The 21084-nt window shown below is 36.9% G+C and overlaps 1 protein-coding gene across 2 annotated transcripts in view; it reads left to right on the forward strand.

The window, feature by feature from the left end:
• Positions 1-21084, forward strand: part of PUM3 (pumilio RNA binding family member 3) — a 40100-nt gene that overhangs the window by 6523 nt on the left and 12493 nt on the right. For both annotated transcript variants that reach the window (XM_052645086.1, XM_052645085.1), the window contains exons 4-13: positions 1928-2063; positions 2641-2716; positions 6819-6912; positions 7164-7230; positions 8409-8583; positions 9524-9627; positions 10560-10638; positions 12878-12976; positions 14076-14129; positions 16905-16985. In XM_052645086.1, coding sequence (XP_052501046.1) covers positions 1928-2063; positions 2641-2716; positions 6819-6912; positions 7164-7230; positions 8409-8583; positions 9524-9627; positions 10560-10638; positions 12878-12976; positions 14076-14129; positions 16905-16985 — 965 coding nt within the window. The remainder of the gene's footprint in view (positions 1-1927; positions 2064-2640; positions 2717-6818; positions 6913-7163; positions 7231-8408; positions 8584-9523; positions 9628-10559; positions 10639-12877; positions 12977-14075; positions 14130-16904; positions 16986-21084) is intronic.

The raw sequence follows: 21084 nt of genomic DNA on the forward strand, positions 1-21084 counted from the left end.
CCTTAAGCCCTGGTCCTTGCTCTCTGCTCTGCCTAGGGTTGCTCATTGGAGGGACAGCAGCCTTAAGACAGGGACGTAGGGAGAGAGGAAAGGAGGGAAATTTTCATTATTTCTCATGAGGCCTGAAGGATTTTTTCATTGTCTAGCCCTTTTCTCTTTTCCGCTTTTCTTCCAGTTTCTATTGCCTATCTACTCTTACCTTGCTTCTCTCATAGATCCTAATTCTTCCTTTCCACACTGGTATTCTTTTTTTTTTTTTTTTTAAATTTTCTAATTTTTTGGCTGTGCTGGGTCTTTATTGTGATGTGCGGGCTTCTCTTGTTGCAGCCCACGTTCTAGAGAGCATGAGCTATCCAGTTACAGCTCATAGGCTTAGTTGCCCAACAGCACGTGGGATTCCCTGACCAGGGATCGAACCCATGTTCCTTTCATCAGAAGGAGGATTCTTAACCACTGGACCACCAGGGACGTCCCTACACTGACATTCTTGATACCTGCATTTTAAGTACACACACATTAAAGAGTGGCTCTCGTTCCTTTTGCTATAGGAGATAAGTTCCCCGCATCTCAAAGTGGAACTCTGATTTTCTCATTTTAATACCAGCAACTGAGGGGGACTGGATCCTAGTCATTCCCAAAATTGGTTATATCTACTGCAGCCCAACATGGCATATGTCAAGGGTGCCCAGCTATTTTTACAATTAAATGAACTGTGGATCAGTTACTGTCCTCTGCTGTATAGTACATGATGTCCTAATATTAATAGTAAATATACCTCTGTTGCCTGTAATCCTCTGTTACTAGATTGGGAATAAGTAAGTGAGCAGTAAGGGGAGTAAAATGCATTGTAGTATATGATATGCCATTAAAAATTACATTCTTGAGGAATATTTAGTTTCATGGAAGAATACTTAGAGTATAATAATGTTTAAGTAAAGATATCAAGGAAATTAATATAAAATATGTGTGGGGGGAGAAGACAAGAAGGAAATAAAATTTTAGTCTCTAGGTTTTAAGGTTACAGGAGAATTTTGATTTTTGAATATATTTTCTAATCAGAGAAGGGGCAATATCTAGAAATAACTAATTCTCCTAAGGGTTCTTTGCAGGGTACTCATGTAAATAATACCCATCTTATTAAGTTGTTCTTTGTTTGGTCTCACTGGGATTTTTTTAAAAATTCAATTAATAAGTTGCTTAGATTGTGAAGATAAAAAAATAAGCAGTAGAAAGATACTTTTATAGCATGACCCTAATTGTAGAGAACTTAGAAAATTTCACTGTGCATTGTCATGAGTAACAGACAGCAGAGAATAAAGTTTCAGAGCCATATCTGGGTTTACATCCTGTCTCTGCCACTTAGGAGTTACGTGATCTTGGATAGGGAGCTTATCTGCCCAGTATCTTTCTTTCCCTGACATGAGAGGGAATAATAACAATACCCACCTCACAGAGCTGTTGTAAAAATTACTTAATATGTAACAGCATTCAGAATAGTGAATTTGTGACTATTGTTTTTCCTATGTTAACTTGGACTAATTTCTGTTTTCATTGAGAACTGACTATACCTAACATCCAGTGATCTTTATGTTCTAAAGTAAAATTTTATTTTCACAATGGAAAAAGATGCTTAAAAATTTTTAATTGCTTTTATGATCCTTTTAGTTTCCTTGTTTTTTTCTTAATAGGTGTCCTATTAAGAATCAATTTGTTGAGTGAATGAACAGTTGGTGTCAACCAAATTTAAAATGTGTAAACTGCTCGGAAAATGAAATAAAGTTTAAGTTGATAGGGAATGATTTTCCCCCTTCTAGTTCCCACAATGAGTATTGATCTTGATTACTAATTGCCATAGGTACAAATTTGCTCTGTGTTTATGGCACTGAGAATGTTAAGTGTAATTGAAAATAATTTCTGTAATGACTAGAGTCAGCAGCCAAGAAACCCAAATGGGATGAATTCAAAAAAAAGAAGAAAGAACTAAAGCAGAGCAGGCAACTCAGTGATAAAACCAACTATGACATCGTCATTCGGGCAAAGCAGATCTGGGAGATCTTAAGAAGGTAATGACGTCTTTATTGAGCCCTTGGAGATGATGGAGGAGTAACAGTGTACTTTGTAAATAGTGAGATGTCCTAAAATAAATGACATAGCACTTTGGTTATTTAGGGAGTTTTCATAACACTCCAGGAAAGGCATCACTGTCTGGATGTGTGCCCTTTACAGAAATCCGTGGAATCATTAGGATGGCATCAAGATCTGCTTAGGAAACTGTATGAGAGTTAAAATGGATTTGATGTCCTTCCCGAGAAATTTCTGAGAAAATGGAGGATAGTTCTTTTTGTCTCGGTTTTGAAATACTTGAGTATTTGGACTTGTTTTATTATTTGCTTTGCTTTGAAGTTCTGGCTGTTAAGATTTAGATTGATGCATGAAATTATACCTTGTGAAATGAGTTTCTGCCTTTGAGAAAATTACTTTTCTCTAGCTGCTCTGGAATAGTAATTTTAACGTCAAAGATTTGCTTTCTTCGAAGGGAAGCTCATACTGAACTGCGTGAACGTACACTGGTATGATTTTTAGTTTTGTGTGTTTAAAATAATGTCTTTACTTAGGCTATGTTCCCTGCCTCTTTTATAGAAAAGATTGTGACAAAGAGAAACGAGTGAAGTTAATGAGTGATTTGCAGAAGTTGATTCAAGGGAAGATTAAAACTGTAAGTAGGGCGTACTCATAGTTGCAATTTTAAGAACTAAATTGACTCACTTTCAGTAAAGGGTAGTTGATTATTTATTACAGATGAAATTGTTTCTGTTTTTAATGTATTTGCCTTCAGTTTTCAAATACCTTTTATAATCTCTCTGAAAAATTTAATAGAGACCTTACTGCTGGGAAATTGCAAAAAGACTATGAAATATTTGGCTGTTCATTTTAAAATAATTTATTTAAAATAAATCAGTGTTCTCTTGGCTTGGCTGTTAAAGAATCTGCCTGCAATGCGGGGGACCTGGGTTTGATTTCCTGGATTGGGAATATCCCCGGGAGAAGGGAAAGGCTACCCACTCCAATATTCTGGCCTGGAGAATTCCCTGGACTGTATAGTCCATGGCGTCTCCAAGAGTCAGACCCAACTGAGTGACTTTCACTCACCCAGTGTTCTCTTCAAGTTATCTCAGGGAATTTATTAGTTCAACAGTGTTTGTTAGAATCTCTTGCTGTGAACTCTGTAAGTTCTAAATGCTGGCTATTTTGAATGTACAAAGCAAATATATTACTTTCTTCCTTGCTTTTATAAGCATTGTGCAAAGGATCTTTAAAATATAGTAGATTTGGGAGTTTTAAAGTGATTTTCATTATTGCTGTTTAATCCTGTTTTAGAGTAAACTTCTATTGATTCTTGTGTATTTGGATAAATACTTAGTGATATTTGGGCTTCCCTGATGGCTCGCAGACGGTAAAGAATCCAACCTGCCAATGCAGCAGATGTGGTTTCAATCCCAGGAGAAGGGAACAGCTACCCACTCCAGTATTCTTGCCTGGAGAATTCCATGGACTGAGGAACTTGATGGGCAACAGTCCATGGGGTTGCCGAGTTGGAGACGACTGAATGGCTAACACTTTTACACTTTTAGTGATACTCACTTGTAAACCAACAGACTCAGTATCTTTGGAGACCCTGAGGGCCTGCCTTTGTCATACCATGTACATAGGTCTAAACAAATGCTATATTGAAATTTGAGGGACTGTCTTCCAGTCGCAAGTTTCCAGCTGCTGCTTTCTTAAAGCCAGCAAGATCTTTTTAGGACATAACTACTCATCTCTAACAGTAACCTCTTATGCTAAATTTATAAATAATGCACGCTTAAGATCCTTCTCATTTACCCTTAGGTTATTGTTACTACTGATGCCCATGGATTTGGGAGTTAATCTGTGCCTTTAGATAAGACAGCCCATTTATTCTTTACTGTGGGCCAGCAGTTATGGTAACCAGTGCCTACTTTGTATCCTTTAGCTTAGTCTTCATCCCTATTAGACAAGGGATTAGAACTTGTAAACAGTGTACCTGAAGAACTATGGATGGAGGTCCGTAATATTGTACAGGAGGCAGCGAACAAAACCATCCCAAAGAAAAAGAAAAGCAAAACGGCAAAGTGGTCATCTGAGGAGGCCTTACAAATAGCTAAAGAAAGAAGAGAAGCGAGAAGCAAGGGAGAAGGGGAATAGCATATCCAACTAAACACAGATTTCCAAAAAACAGCACAGAGAGACAAGAACGCCTTGTTCAGTGAACCGTACTTGAAACTAGAAGAAAGCAACAGAAGGGGAAAGACTAGAGATCTCTTCAGGAAAACTGGAAATATCAAAGGAATATTTTGCCCAAAGATGGGCACAATAAACGACAGAAATGGTGGAGACCTAGTAGACATTGAAGAGATCAAGAAGAGATGGAAAGAATACACGGAAGAATGGTACAAAAAGATCTAAGTGAACCAGATTGCTGTGATGATGTGTTCAGTCACCCAGAGCCAGACATTCTGGAGAGCAAAGTCAAGTGGGCCTTAGGAAGCACTGCTATTAGTAAAGCTAGTGAATATGATGGAATGCCAGTAAAACTATTCAAAACCCTAAAGGATGATGCCATCAAAATGTTACATTCAATATGTCAGCAAATCTGGAAGACCCAGCAGTGGCCACAGGACTGGAAAAGGTCAATCCTCATCCCAATTCCCAAGAGGAGTAATACTCCAGAAAGTCCTAACATCAGACAGTTGCACTCTTCTCCCATGCTAGTAAGGTCGTGCTTAAAATCTTGCATGCTAGGCTTCAGCATTATGCAGACCAAGAATTTCCAGATGTCCAAGCAGGGTTTAGAAAAGGAAGAAGAATCAGAGACAAAATTGCCAACATTTGCTGGATCATAGAGATTGGGAATTCCAGAAAAACATCTACCTCTGTTTCATTGACTACGCTGAAGCCTTTGACTGTGTGGTCATAACAAACTGGAAAGCTCTTAAAGAGATGGGAATACCAGACCATCCTACCTGTCTCCTGAGAAACGTGTATGCGGTATGGAACAAGAAGCAAGTATGGAACAACTAATTGGTTCAAGGTTATGAAAGGAGTATGACAGGGCTGTCTGCTGTCACATCATGAGATGTGATGTACGCTGAGCACATCATGAGAAATGGCAGGCTGGATGAGTTACAGGCTGGAATCAAGATAGGCGGGAGAAACATCAACAACCTCAGATATGTGGATGATACCACTCTAATGGCAGAAAGCCAGGAGAAGCTAAAGAGTCTCTTGATGAAGGTGAAGGAGAAGAGTGAAAGAACTGGCTTAAAACTAAATATTAAAAAAACTAAGATCATGGCATCTGGCCCCATTACTGCATGGCAAATGGTGGGGTGGGCAGGGAGTGGAGAACAACAGCATCTGGGCTCAAAGATAGTCATTCCAGAGTCGTAAGGATAGCAAGTTTCTTAATTTCACATAAACTTACTTTAATCTATAAATATCTAATAACACCAACTCACTTTTAAATCTACATCGGAAAAATAATTTAAACCACATACATTGGTTGCATAGTAGGTAGTCAATATATGCACAAAACAGCCTAATTTAAAAAAATAATAAATCTGTTTTATTTATTTGTTTATGGCTGCACTGGGGTTGCTGTGCCTGAGCTTTCTCTAGTTGGGACACACGGGCTACTCTAGTGGTGGTGCAAAGGCTTCTCGTTGCAGTGACTGTTCTCGTCGCAGAGCGCGGGCTCCAGGCACATGGGCTTCAGGAGTAGCCCCTCTCAGCTCTAGAACACAGGCTCAGTAGTTATCACACACGGGCCTAGTTGTCCCACAGTGCGTGGGATCTTCCTGGACCAGGGATTGAACCCATGTCGCCTGCATTGGCAGGTGGATTCTTAGCCACTGGACCACCAGGGAAACCTCAGACTGATTTTTTAAAATTATTTTTAAATTTTTTCAAAAATGTCTATACAGCTCTCCCTTAAGCAAATTCTTCTGCAATCTGTGACTTTGATGAAGATATACTTTTACCTTCTGATTTGTTAGAATTTAAAAATTTAAAGACAGACTTAGCAACAGGTAATAAGCACTATTAAAACAGACTAGCATATAAAAAGTAATAGTGTATGACTGATTATCTGTGGTTATTGCTTTAGAAAATTGATCGGAAAGTCCATCAATGAGGATCTAATCCATCCAGTAGTTGTGAGGAGGTTAAGGTTGGAGAATCAGATTTGAAATACTTTTCTAGGAATATAACTGGATGTATATTCAGGAATTAAATTGATAATGTGAGAAATGGAGTGATTAGCTCATAATGTAATTGCCAGTGTGTATCTGGATATAATTATTTATGTAGCAAGACTTTGGTTGCCAAAGCCAAACATTCCTAGATCATTTATATTAAAAAAAAAATCATAGCGTAATAGAATTTTTGCACTGGAAAATTCCTCTTTTAGGGAAAGTAACTGTCAGAGAAATGAGAAATACAGTATGTGTAATCATTGTACAGATTTGCTTTGGTTTTAATTATAATGATAAAATCTTACAAAATAGTTAAATCCAGTCCTATCTCAATGCCATACAGTAGCCAGCAAAACCAGAGTGCCACTCTGAACAATTAAACTAAGAATTTTACTCCCAAGTAATGTAGATTTGATTAGCCATGGAGACCCTTTTTTTTTTTTCACAAGGCGTTGTAAAAGAGGGAGCAATACAACATAAGTAATATGATAGAAACATACATTTTCAGGGAGAATTTGTCTAAAGGCCCCAACTGTTTTCCTACAGATTGCTTTTGCGCACGATTCAACTCGTGTGATCCAGTGTTACATTCAGTTCGGCAATGAAGAGCAAAGGAAACAGGCTTTTGAAGAACTGCGAGGTATTTCTTATATGTATTTTGTAATCATTGGTATAAAATTGCTTGTTTTCTCTTGAAATACTCAATACTGTGTTGAAAAAGAATTCTGTTGAGGAATAGCAGAGTGTCCTCTGCAGGACCTTTTCTGTTTTTGTTTGTTTTTTGCCTGGGACAAATAAGGAGCTATTTGTTTGTGTTCCCAGGATCGTGCGTTCAGTTCTGTCCTCGTTTCTGGAGGTTACCCAATCATTGTAATGTATTTTGTTTTTCAGGTGATTTGGTTGAGTTAAGTAAAGCTAAATATTCCAGAAATATTGTTAAGAAGTTTCTCATGTATGGGTGAGTTGTTTTATTTATAAAATATTTTAATTAGTTTTTTTTAAGATTTAGATAACCTATTGTATGCAAATGTTTCTTAAAAATCTGTGACCATAAAAAAAAGAAAAAAAAAAATCTGTGACTGTAATAGTAGCCTTAAGCAGATGCTGGTAATGTTTGCAAGGAGTATGGTCTTAAAAAGCAGTTATTGAAATAATGTAAAAGGTAGTATTACCTTCATTGACCTTACAAGTATATCTTGAAGTCCTGGAAGAAGAGAAACGGTTATAATGAGCTTGTAATTAGTCACTAGTTATTTAGAGGTTGGAGTGGTGGGAGGGGCTGGTGAGTAGACCTAACCAGGGTGAGCAGGTTAGGAAATGTCAAGATAGGAGGATTTCCTAAACCAGGTGGAATTAATACTTGTCTTGCCCTCCCAAGTATAATAATGTGCCAAAATATGCTAACCAACAACCAAACAGTCCAGCTGGCAAATTCCTAAAAACTGTATTCCTGCCTAGAATTATTGGTCTCTTGATTATTTTAGGATAGAATAGAAATACTTGTGATTAAGTCCTGTTTTAAAAGAGAATCCTGAAATATGTTTATTCATATTATCCTGCAACTTTGACTTTTACCTTCTCCTTTTCTCCTTCTACCCAACTTCTTTCAAGCTAAGCAATTTCCTGATGGGAACTGACATTTATTGAGCACTTACTATGTGCTGCTTACAGTTCTCAGTATGTCTTAACTCATTTATCCTCACAGTAACCTTATTCTCTCTATTTTATGACTGAAGAAGTTGAAGCACAGAGGAGTTAAGTATCTTGCTCAGGCACTTTGAGCTGGTCAGCAGAGCCAGATTTCAAACCTAGGCAGGCTGCCCCCCAAGCCACAAAGAAAATTTGCTGGTGGTCCAGTGGTTAGGAGTCCACGCTTTCACTTCTGAGGGCCTGGGTTCAATCCCGGGTTGGAGAACTAAGATTCCCATAAGCTGCACAGCATGGCCAAAAAGAGGGAAAAAACCAAGGAAATACAAGGTAGAAATACAAGGCAATTTAGTTCTCCTCACAGCGTTTCTCTGGGGTAGCCACTCCCACACATAGTGATGAGCAGCCCCAGGAGAAGTGTTTGTGTTTTGTCGGCACCCAGCTTTCTCCTTGTATCACTTACTTTTCCTGTGGTCACATCGGCTTTAGGAGTAAAGCCCAGATCGCAGAGATAATGCAAAGCTTTAAAGGCCACGTGAGGAAGCTCCTGCGGCACGCAGAAGCGTCTGCCATTGTGGAGTACGCCTACAATGACAAAGCCGTCCTGGAGCAGAGGAACATGCTGACGGAAGAACTCTATGGGAACACGTTCCAGCTTTACAAGGTGATGCCTCCAGACAGGTTTTTCCTCGAGATTTACTTTTCCTTTGTGCTGTTCCTTCCCGTCTAGTGCCCTATATTCAGAGTGTATTTTTCCTTTGGTTGTTCCTTTAAGAGACTGTCTCCTGGCCTTTATCCTCTTGGAGTATTTTGTCTCTGGTGTATTGAGTAAGGGATCATACTTAAATTTCTCTTTCCCAGAGCACGATCTTTGAACCCCCTATAAATTAAAACTGCTTGCGTGACTCCTTTGGAGGTACCCTTGTGTACTGCTTCAGGACTTCTGTTGCCACAGTAGTCAGATAGACCTAGGAAGATTCTTAAAGGAGCTTTGTAAACACCTGCTAACCAGCCCTGGTTGAAGGGCAGTGAGCTCCTTGTTGGCTGTGGATGACCCTTCTCCGGGTCCTACGTGGAGAGGATGCAGAGTGGAAAGACCCAGCCCTGGGCGTACTGCAAGGCTAGTGGTGGGACTAGGACAGTTAAGGGATCTAGTTCAGACCTTAGACACAAGTGCACACATTTATCTCAAGGGAGATGGATTGGTTCCTGGGTTGCTTCTGCTACTTCAGCTCCTGGCTTGAACTTAGTGCTCCCTTGTCACAGTCACTCTAGGAATATCCAGCTAATCACATGGTGGCAAGACTTTGTTAACTGACTACTTGGTCTTGTGAATAGGCACTTGTGAAGTGCTTGGCAGGTCTTTACTGGCTGGCTTGTTGATTTGGTTGGTTATTTAGCCTGTAAGTACAATGGTGTACATCCAGTGAGAATTATACAATCAGGAATTACTCTGAGTGTGTCCACAGAGGTGGTTTTATTATGTAAATATGGGACATCTAAAAATTTAAGTTTATGTAAAATGACTCTAAGTGATTTTCTTTGTTCTAAAGTTGGAGAAACTTGATCAAATTTAGAGGGGCTTGATTTTTCTTCTGTTGCAGTCAGCAGATCACCCAACTCTGGACAAAGTATTAGAGGTACAGCCAGAAAAATTAGAGCTTATCATGGAGGAAATGAAACAGATTCTAACTCCAATGGCCCAAAAGTAAGAAAACTTTTTTTGTTTTTTATTAACAAATAGCATTTGAAAGGGGAAAGTTTTATGTAGCCTTTGCATAGGAAAGGTGAATAGTTTGCCAGTTACAGTCTACTATATAAATTGGATTGTGAGACTTTAAAGTCCATGCATGTGGCCTACTTGGCATTGCTCTGAAACCAGACTTCCTGGGTTGTGAATCCTGGTGCTTTCCTCAATTACTGACTCTGTGCCCTTGGGCAACTTAACTTCTCTGTGCCTCAGTTTCCCTATCCATATAATTGTAATAATAGTATTTATTTCATAGAGTTTTATGAAAATTAAACGAGTTAATATTTCTAAAGCACTCAGAGCAGTGCTTTGCCATTAAAAACAGTTTATTTTTGCCTTCTACTTGGATATTACATGTGAACTTAAGTTTGGTGCCTGATCATTAACCTACACTGTACATCTGAATTCATCATGTGTCACACTAGGAGGCTTGGATCAGTTAGGTGTTGTTGCAATTGCTGATACTGTTTTGATCTGTTTAGGTTTTAATGCCTGAAATGTTTTTGTAAAACGGATACATTATAAAGAAGGCATGACAAAAGGAAAAGAGCCATTAAAATATAGTTCACGTTGGATTTCTAATCACGTGTCCATTGTTGGGTAAAAGAAAGTTAATGGCTTTATTTTAGAAAATTGAGTGTGTTTTGAACAGTAATTTCATATTTGTTGATTAGGTACTAGAAATTTGTATTCTGGTCTTGGTTGTAGATGGCACTAATATCTTTATAGGTCTGAAGGTTTTTTTCAAGTCTTGGTGTTGCTGAAGATAATCTATGACAAATGACATTTGCTAAAACCATTTCAGTTGTTTTGATTATTTTAGGACAACCAAGGTTACCTGTCTCTGTATTATTATACTACCATTTCTGACTCGTTTTTTCTGTTTTCAGAGAAGCTGTGATTAAGCACTCACTGGTACATAAAGTATTTTTGGACTTTTTCACCTATGCACCCCCAAAGCTAAGATCAGTAAGTTCTTGCTTTTAGTTTTTAAACTGAAACATTGAGTGCTGTGTAAAAATGTGAAATACTTCTTTGATGTATATTGGTTTTTGAAATTTTTAAAGAATTGTTTCCTTATTTAGAAAAGTTAATGCTCTCTACTTCCTTTGAAGAAGTCTACTTCTTCCCTTTAGACTTTTTAGTCTATGGAATTTAGACTAAATTCCATTTAGACTTTTGCTAGAAAGACAGTAGACCTGATCAGTTCCGTTGAATTTTCATATTTTAATTACAATCTAGAGAGTATACTCTAGCTTAACATAATCAGAAAATTAACTAACACATGGAATATTCAGCATTTAAGGAGTTTGAAATTCACCTTTATTGATACCAAAAAAAAAAAAAGAAATTATATTGGTGTTAAAAGGTGACTGGAGGATACTTAGGTAAAACTAAATGGACCGTGAAAGACTGGACCTTACATGAGAGTGAAGGTAAATTGCACTGCCCTTTAAGTCAATGATGGGAGTATAGATGAGAATTCATTTAGTCCCTTGAATTTTGCTTGCTTCATCATACTGTGAATTCATTGTCCATTTGTTCTCATTCTAATAATAAGCAATAACCAAATAATGAGATTCACATTTTTTTTTTACAAATATGCCAGATTGAACATTCATAGAAATTTTGACCCTCTCAAAATTGACATGCAAAATAGTTTTCCAAGTATAGCCACCTATCTAAGCACATAGTTCAGTGACCGTAGCAGCTGCTGCTTCTCTTTGGAAGGGTCGCTCTCGTTTCCTGCACAGTATTTCACAGTTCTGGATTTTCTGAGGCAGGACTTTATTTTCAGAACTGAGAAAATGATCATTTTAATATATTCCATAAAGTCTATCTTTTTAGTGTTGAATGTGTTTTAGTAATAGCCAAAAAAATCACTGGGAACTCAGTGTGAATATAAAGTAAACAGACAAATCTTTGTGGCCCCTGGGGCATTTTCAATAGAGAGATTAAAAAAAAAACCTTTGGAGATGAAAGAAGCATGATTGGTATATATGTGTAACTCCCCAACTGGATAGCTTTGTTTTTTTTTCTTTTTCTTTTCCAACTGGATAGCTTTGAAGAGTTTCATAAGTTTAGATATGTAAGCTGAAAGCTTTATTCTTGAAAAGGGTTGTAAGATAGTTATGGGTGGAATTTTTTGTTCCTTATTGATAAAAATAGGCTGCTTTCCTCCTTCCTGGCAGGAGATTTTGTGTTTATTTAATATAAATTTTTAAAATTGGGAATGGATTAAACTGTCCCTGCAGCTGTTAGCTGGCAGAACTCATCGTGTCCTACATGCTTGCCTTCCAAATATAATTACAAAATATATGTATACATTGAAAATAGAGAATGAAGACTAAAAATAGCTAAAATTACCTCTTAATGCTTTAATGACTGGGTTTTACTAAAAGGTCATTAATGACTGGGTTTTACTAAAAGGTAAGTGAAGGCCTAGTCTAAAAGTCAGTATAGAGATTAATTTTTCTTAAGAGAAATGTTACTTAAGTGTCTTGAAGGTGAATTAGTAATGTGATTTCCAGAGGTAATCCGTTGATAAACTAAAAAAAGAAAAAACGTTTTCAGACAAAATTATTTTTTTTACTTTCTGCTCATTATATATGACTTTTTTGGAAGAACGTTTATTTTATCTGGCTTTTTAAGTTAAAAGCTCTCTTCTTATACCACAGCCAGTTTTTAGATTTCTTTTTTCATGAAAAGTCATTGAGAATATACTATACATATACGGCTGACCCTTGAACAGTATGGGAATTAGGGGTACGGACACTCCTGTCCTCTGTCCTCAGTCAGAAGCCCACCTGTAATCATCCCTACGCCATCAGGGGTGGGGATTTACCCAACTGCAGATGGTATAGTGCTGTAGTACATATTAGTGAAAAAAATTCCTGTGTAAGTGAACCTTTCTGGTTCAAATCACACTCAGGGTCCACTGTATACATACTTTTCTGAATAGACTTTGATGAAACTCAGGTATTTTAATAGAAATTGCCTGTGGGCAACGTTTACTGCTCTTGATAGAAAAAGAATGTTTCTAGGAAGCAGTTATATGTGTGCATGCCTGTCTACAAAATTAAAAATTAAGTTGTTTGATACCTATACTTCTCTGCCTTTCATTCTCTGTGCATTACTGCTCCTTACTAGACAGACTGTGAAAAAGCAAAAAGAGTAAACCAAAGTCCTGACTGCATTTATTCCCCAGGAAATGATTGAAGCCATCCGAGAAGCAGTGGTGTACCTGGCACACACGCACGATGGCGCCAGAGTGGCCATGCACTGCCTCTGGCATGGCACGCCCAAGGTGAGGGTCAGTCAGGAATTGCCTCTCCTAGACATTTTCAGTCTCCTTGGGGTCTTGCCCTATTGTGCACAGCATTATCTTTGCAAAGTTGTACCTCAAGGCTTCACAGAAACTGGCTCCTCTTTGAGCCTCTTGTTTCTTCTCTGCTGGAGTCTTCAAGTTTGAAAACCTTGTGTTGTCATTGTATGGGAAGGGATCTATCAAGCAAATAAACACAGTATTTGTTGTTTAGTTGCTGAGTCGCATCCAATTCTTTTGTGACCCAGTGGATTGTAGCCTGCCAGCCTTCTCTGTCCAAGGGATTCTCTAGGCAAGAATACTGAAGTGAGTTGCCATTTCTTTCTCCAGGGGATCTTCCCGACCAGGGACTGAACCTGTGTCTCCTGCATTGCAGGCAGTTTCTTTACCACTGAGCCATCAGGGAAGCCCAAAGAGTGTTTATGTTCGGGTTCTTAGAAGTTTTGATACCTGTCAGTTTCTTTGATTCGTTATTTAATGATCTTGGTGCTGGGAAGGACGAGGAAAGAAAAGAAAATGTACAGTCATGCATTGCTCCTCTGGGTCTTAAGTACTGTGAGGGAAATGCTACAGACCCATATTAATTATAGAAGCTTAATAGAAATGATCCTCATTTCCTTGACTGGTGTGTTCTTCTTTAAAGGACAGTTGTACTTTGTCCAGTTTTTAATACAAATTTAATTTCTGTTCAATCAATAATGTATTGAATGCCATCTATATGCTTGACTTTTATGCATATGAAGACAGCTCAGATATTGAAAGAGGGATCTCAGTTTTTAGTATAAAGGAAGGTAGTTTTACCAGGCTTGCCTTGCAGCTGATAACTTCATGGTTCCATATTTATGTCTCAATGGAATGTCACGAAGAAGTCTCAGATTATAGTATCTCTGAGAGAAATTCTTATAGTATATTGCATTTTTTTGTTCTGGGTAAATAACTGTTTTCACTAATGAAAAGTATGCTATTCCAGTGGAAGTTTAGGATTATATAAAATTTCTAACTATGAAATACCTTAATCTATATCTATTCTATAACTAAATCTGTAACTGTAAGTTCATTGAGACAATTTTTCTTTTTTAAGGACAGAAAAGTGATTGTGAAAACAATGAAGACTTATGTTGAAAAGGTGGCTAATGTAAGTATAAAAACTGCATATCTCTTTAAATACTTTTTAATAGTAAAATGCATTTGTGACTATTATAGGAAATTAGAAAAATTTAGAAAATTATCAAGAAAATTACTTGTTATTTCATTATAATCTAAATATATGCATATACATGTATTTTTACATATTATTAAATTATACAAAATGAGTTTGTTTTTCATCTGACATTGTACTTTGGCAGTTTTCCATTTTTATTAGATAATTTTGAAGACCTTAATATTTAGTCTCTAGGGAAACTGTGCTTCAGAAACTTGTTACCTGTTTTCATTATCATCAAATACATAACAGAAATTGAAACTTGTCTCTCTTTTTTCTTCAATTAAATCTTTAGTGTGGTCAAAGACAATTTTAGTTCTAAGTTTTATAATTCTTTGAAATCTTTTGGAGATATTTTAACAGCTTTTCAAATGAAATTAGAGGATATAAAATGTGTTTCTTCTGAGGAAATAATTACCTCAAAAAATAATATCTCTGTATTTAAATAAACTAAATCATTTTCCATAGTAATTCTAAAATGTATGTAGGAATAAGCGTTAATTTTCAGTTTTTGAATTATTTTTATATTATGTTTTATAGCTTCTAATTTGCAGGTGAACTAAAAATGAGTGATATCAACAACTTTTCCCTGTAAAAAATTCCAGTAAGCACTGTTGGCATCTAGTGAATACTTGATATAGTAAATGATAATTCAAACTCAGGTAAATTAGAGCTCTGAGATTATATACATACCTGTCATCTTCTGTAGGGTTCTAGACTAGGAAGAGGGTACAAAACCACGTAGAAGGCAGCCAACTTGCTTGGAACAAAATGGAGTAAGAGATTCTCTAGTGAGTTGTTTCCAAAGTGTGAGAAATTTTTATGATTCATCATTAAATCTTTTTGTATAGCATTTTAATTTGAATATTTTGATTTAGAAATGAATAAAAATGGAATGTTACTGGAAAGTTCCCTTATTTGGAGGGGAGTGGATAAATTAGGAGTTCGGGATTAACATATACACACTACTATATAGAGAATGAATAATCGACAAGGATCTATTATGTAGCACAGAGAACTCCATGTATATATATAACTGAATCACTTTGCTCTACGGCTGAAACTAACACAACGTTGTAAATCAGTTGTACTCCAATATAAAAGAAAAATTTAAAAATGAAATGACATCAAAAGAAAAAGAAAGTTATGAAAGGTATTAATAGTAAAAGACAGTCTTCAGTAATAAAGTTAGATTTTTTTCCAATTTTGTTATATCAACAATAATTTTTCTTTGGAGAACCAAATCCCCACAAGGCATTGCAAAGTTAACAAATTAGCAATGCAGTGCCTGTTTTGTCTTAAGGAGTTGCTTCTAAGGGGGTGAGATAAACTAATACTGTCCATGGGTTTGGTCTCTGGGTTATTTGGAAGTGTTTAATTTCCATATATTAGGACATACTCTGTATTATTTCAGTCTTTTAAAATTTATGACTGATTTTATGGCCCAGCATATGGTCTATCTTAATGTCTTGAAAAGAATGTGTAGCTGAGGTCCTCTATGAATGTCAGTTAGATCAAAATGATTGGTAGTGTTTTCAGATCATGGATGTTTTTGTACTGACTTATTTATCACTATCTACTTCTGTCAGTTGCTGAGGAAGTGTCGTAAAACTTACAGCTATAATTGTAGAATTGTCTGTTCCTCACCTGAATTCTGTTCCATCTTCTGTATTCACCCAGTGATATTTTGCACTGCACACACTTCCGTGTGTGGAAGAACCAGAAAACCAGTGGCTGTGTACTATAAGCATAGTGTTCTCTACTTTGTTTCCTTCACTTAATCAATCTCAGGGAGCATTTTGTTTCTATATATATATATATATATATATCATCAGGGAAACCCATTGGTTGGTAGCAAAAGTCAAATACCTCTAGAGTTTAAAAAAAAAGATATCATCATCTGGGATAGAAACGAAATATGCCACAAGCTTTGAAAACTCTTCTTTAACATAAAGTAGAAATTCTTTAAATCTTTGGGACACTGTCAGCATTATGAAAATAATTCTGTTATTTAAAGAGTGACAGTTGTGCAAGTCCTAATGTATATTTATGTAGTCTCATGCTGTAATTTTTAAAAGCAATTCACTTTATCTTATTCTCATATGCAGTATATAAGTATATTCTTCTAGTTTTTTTTAGTGTTTCTATTTTAATTATATAAGATTATTTTAAAGCAATTGTGTAATTTTTCAAAAGAAAGTGAAAAATCATTGGTAATCCTTCAACCCAAAGGTAACAGTATTTTTCCTTCCAGGATTTCTTGTGTGTGTATTATGTATATTTTATATATATTATTTTATTTTTATTTTCATAATTGAAATGCTATACATAGTTTAACATATTATTATATATTCCTTTTTTTCCCTCCCACTTTGACTGTAATTTTCTTTTGAATTTAATTTTAAAGTAGCTATTCGTTAACAGGATACCTGTTTTTGAGAGATATCTGGTTAGTTTCAAAAATGAGACTCAGCTGTTTGATATTGAAGAATGTGCTCATCTGTTTCTTTCTTTTTGTTACTCAAGCTAGAATGTAATTAACTAGGTCCTGATAAGAGAGCACTTTTCTTTGAGTGACTTTTACCTATCCCATTTCTGTTATGCTCGATAAGTTGTCAGGTTGATAACCTTAATAAAGTAACTCCATGGGTGAAAGAAAAGGGAGAATCTGTGTATCTTTTAACCTTTACTGGTTTCTAATTCCTACAGGGCCAATATTCCCACTTGGTTTTACTGGCGGCCTTTGATTGTATTGATGATACGAAACTTGTGAAACAGATAATCATATCTGTAAGTAATTTGCATGGTCTTGAATTTAAGTTAAATGGATATATCATTTTTAAACATTTAAGTTTGATTTCACACATAGATGTGTAAAGTGTGCTTTCTGTCAGTATTTGTTATTTTTTAGTTGCCTTAGTTAAGCCTAATTTGGGGGTTGCTTTATTCCTGTACAAACCATAATCTTGTTACTTGATATTACTAATTAATATTGCTTTAAACATGTAAAAGACTGCTTAAATTAGGATAGCATGACTTTCTAGACCATATGATTTTGGGTTGGCCAAAAAGTTCGTTTGGGTTTTTCCATACAGTACTACAGAAAAAGTCTAATGAACTTTTTGGCCAACCCTATAGTAAATGAAAAATCAGCAATGCAGTGTTTAGATTTGATCAGAAATTTATTTGCATAGTAATTCTTCAGTTATTCAGGAACTTATGTTCCCCCAGGCAGAAGATATCCACGACCTTTTTCTCTCTCCCTTTGGAGAAACTACCTCTGCACAGCTTATCAATACATCTGTCCTGCCTTATCAATACATTGTCCTAACTAAATTTGCCCTCTGAAAAACTGAATATTCTCTTTAAAAAAAGAAAAAATGAAAAAACCTGCACCAAAGTAGAAACTGCATTAGGAAATAATTTTCTTCGTTCTTTAATTACTGCCCACTTTTCTGACTTCTGATCCTGTGATCTGCTTTTATTTTTCCTTCCTTTATTTCTAGCAGACAAGTGGTGTTGGGTCTGTGATACAGGTTGTAGGGGAAGGGATAAGGGAAGGGTTTTAAAACCACATAATCTGTATAGATACCAGTTGTTCATCTGAAGGGTGTTAGACATAGATGGGGTCATTGCAGACATCTCAGTGACAGAAGCTGCTTCCGTACTGTCTGCAGGGAGCAGCATATGAATGTTCAGAAAGAGGATTGCCCTGTTGGCTGTGGTGGTGCTGAGCCCTCTCTTAATCCTGTCTGGACCAGTAGAGCTGGGTGATTAGGGAGAATATCCCAACTAGTGAAGGGGCAGGAGATTTGTTTTCTTAGAAGCCGCTGTACGTCCCAGTGTGTGAATTTCTCATGCCCTTGCTGTCATTTTCCAGCTTTTCCCTTGACTGTTTTAAGATTGTAATGACTTTCTCTGGAATAGGATTGTGGGAAGAAACAAGTTGGCAAGACTTTCATGTCACTGAGTATTTTGACACGTTCCTTGTGACTTTATTACCCTTTTGACTCCAATAAATAATGCTTGTTTTTCATTCCAGTGACAGAAATCTGAGGCCATAGATTGGCTAATGAATAAAGTTGTTTCATGAAAATGGAAACAGACTGGGCTATTGAATACTTGCTTTTGTTTAATATTTTCATGACAACTGAAATTTGCATCACTGTTCCAAATGGATTTTAAGAGAAACCCAATTCCTTCAGAATTTGCCACAATTGTCTGCTAGATTTATTTTTTCCAAAGATTTATCCCACTTACAGTTGCTGTTGAAACAGTTTTAATTCCTCGTGCTTATCAGCTTGATTCCCACAACTGTTTAACCCATGTTCCTAGTGACTTTCTTATACTTAGGGCAGCTTACCCTGAAAATGGCCTCATTTGCTGATGTCTTGCCTCTAGCTGACAAAGGCTCACTGGGTTCTGTGTATCATTAAACTCTGTAGCTAGTGATAAAATTCTGGAATGCTAATTGTGCTTGCATTTCCCCCACCCATCCACCACAAAACCTGTGGCAGTATGCAGTGCTTTTTAAAAATACCCAGGAAAGCTTAGTGTTGCTAAGCATTCTGTTTAGGGTAACCAGACTCGTGAAATGTCAGGTTGAAATCACAGCCTGGTTAGCTGAGCCCTCACCTTTCAAAATGGATACTCGCTGTTTCCCACCTACTTTGCTTTCCAAAATAAGAAGACTTAAAAATCCAGTTCTGGAATTGTTGGTGTGGTGCAGCTGCTTTGAGAGCAGTGAGTCTCTCGAAAGGAAGTGAGTACACCAACCAGTTGCCCTTTGAGAGTGAATAAATATTGATGCATACTTTTACATGTATTATCTCTAAGATGCCGTACAGTTAGGTATAAAGGATAATAACAGTGAACACCTAGCCTCCTGACTGACTGGGCATGCAGAAGTAAAACTTGCCAAATAGAGTTGAAGTTCAAGACCCTTGTGTCCTTTTTTTTTTTAATATATATATACACCACCCCCCTTCGCATCCTCTCATATTTGTTCTGATGGATTGGTACTTACTATTTGCGTGCATTCCCTTATCCTTTTGCTATATGTAAATGTTTACAGTATTTACATGTTTACAAATTCTATATAAGAGATGTGTGCTTTCTCCAGCAACTTGCTCTTTCCTTTGGGATTATTTGTCACTCATCATCAGGGTCAACACGCTTTTTTAGTAAATGACCAGATAGTAATTATTTTAGGATTTGTGGCTCATATCTGGTCTCTAGCATATTCTTGTTTGCTTTTTTTTTTAACAGCACATTAAAATGTTCAAAAATATATATTCTTAACTCACAGGAAGCACAGGCCATGGTTTACTCACAATTATTCCAAACTGTTCATTTTTCAACGCCGAATAATTTTCTACTATATGAATACACCACAGTTGATTTTTCCATTTTTCTGTTGATGGATGTTTAGGTGGTTTATAGTGTTTAAAGCTTTTAAACACTGTTATTATTTTTTGCTATTGCAAACAGTTCTATAATTATTCTTGCATGTCTCCTCATTTCTCTGAGGCATTTACTTAGCAGAACTGAGGGTTGCCAGATAGGCTGCCCATATGTTTATAGAGTCATGTGTCTGTGTTACCGCCCAGCCACTACAAAACCTGTTGCATTATGCAGTGCTTATAAAAATAGCCAAGAAAGCTTAGTGTTGCTAAGCACTCTATTCAGAGTAACTGGTTCTCCTGAAATGTCAGGTTGACATTGTAGCCTAACAAGCACTCCTCCTTTTCTCTTTAAAACCAAGCTCCAGTTTAATCTCCACATAGTGTTCTCTGATCTCCCAACTGGACCTGCTGTCCACATCGTCTCAACTCTTACAGGTTTTTGTCCTTGCCATCTGTTCATTTAGCAGTTAGTTGTGGTCTCACCCAGGGCTGACACACTCAGAAACATTCATTAACCAGGCAGGTAAATGAGTGAGGCAGGCCAAGTTGGAGGGGTGGTAGGGGCGCTGTGAAGAAAATGGGGGGAGTGTCTGTGCCTTGTCCAAGGCGATAGCCACCCCAGCTCCCATCTCTGGGAATGTGAGCCCCATGGAGATAGGTCTTCCAACTTGTTTTTCTTTCTAATTGTGATAAAATTTTCCATCTTAACCATTTTTAAGTATACAGTTAAGTGATATTAAGTATATTCACATTGTTCTGCAACCAATCTCCATAGCATTTCCATCTTACAAAACCAAAACTGTACTTTTAATAACCACATCCCAAGTTTTTGAGTACAGCCCAAAAGTTGGACTTCTGGATATATCACCATATTTTTTAAACAAAACACTCAATCACTGCCAGTGATCTTTCTTTTTACATTTCTGTTTTTAATCATTATTTAAATCCCATATCTTTAGTTTTAACTTTTTATTGTGTTTTCTTGCCTATTCTGCTAGATTTTAGCTCTTTAAGGTTAAGGCCAGTCTGCATTTCTTTGTGATCCACATACAGCCTCCCATGGAAGAATGAGCACCATGGATGGGCATGGATGGGCATTTTGCATTTCTTTCTTCCTTTGAAAATCCATGTGTGCTCTAACCCTGATTCCAGTGTGTACTTTTCATTTTGAGTTTTACCTTTCCTTCTTAAAATAGGGTGGCAAAACAGGAATGCTAAAGAGTCTGACAAGGGTCCATCACAAGGTCAGAATGGCCACAGGTTTTCACAAGGGAGTTCTTTTGTTCTTCCTTCACTTTTCTTTTGTGTACATACCTTCTTTCACTTCAGTTCAGTTTAGTCGCGCCCGACTCTTTGCAACACCGTGGACTGCAGCATGCCAGGCCTCCCTGTCCATCACCAACTCCCGAAGCTTGCTCAAACTCATGTCCATCGAGTCGGTGATGCCATCCAACCATTTCGTCCTCTGTTGTCCCCTTTTCCTC

This window comes from Budorcas taxicolor, chromosome 8 (assembly GCF_023091745.1).
Source record: "Budorcas taxicolor isolate Tak-1 chromosome 8, Takin1.1, whole genome shotgun sequence".
Taxonomy (NCBI): Eukaryota; Metazoa; Chordata; class Mammalia; order Artiodactyla; family Bovidae; genus Budorcas; species Budorcas taxicolor.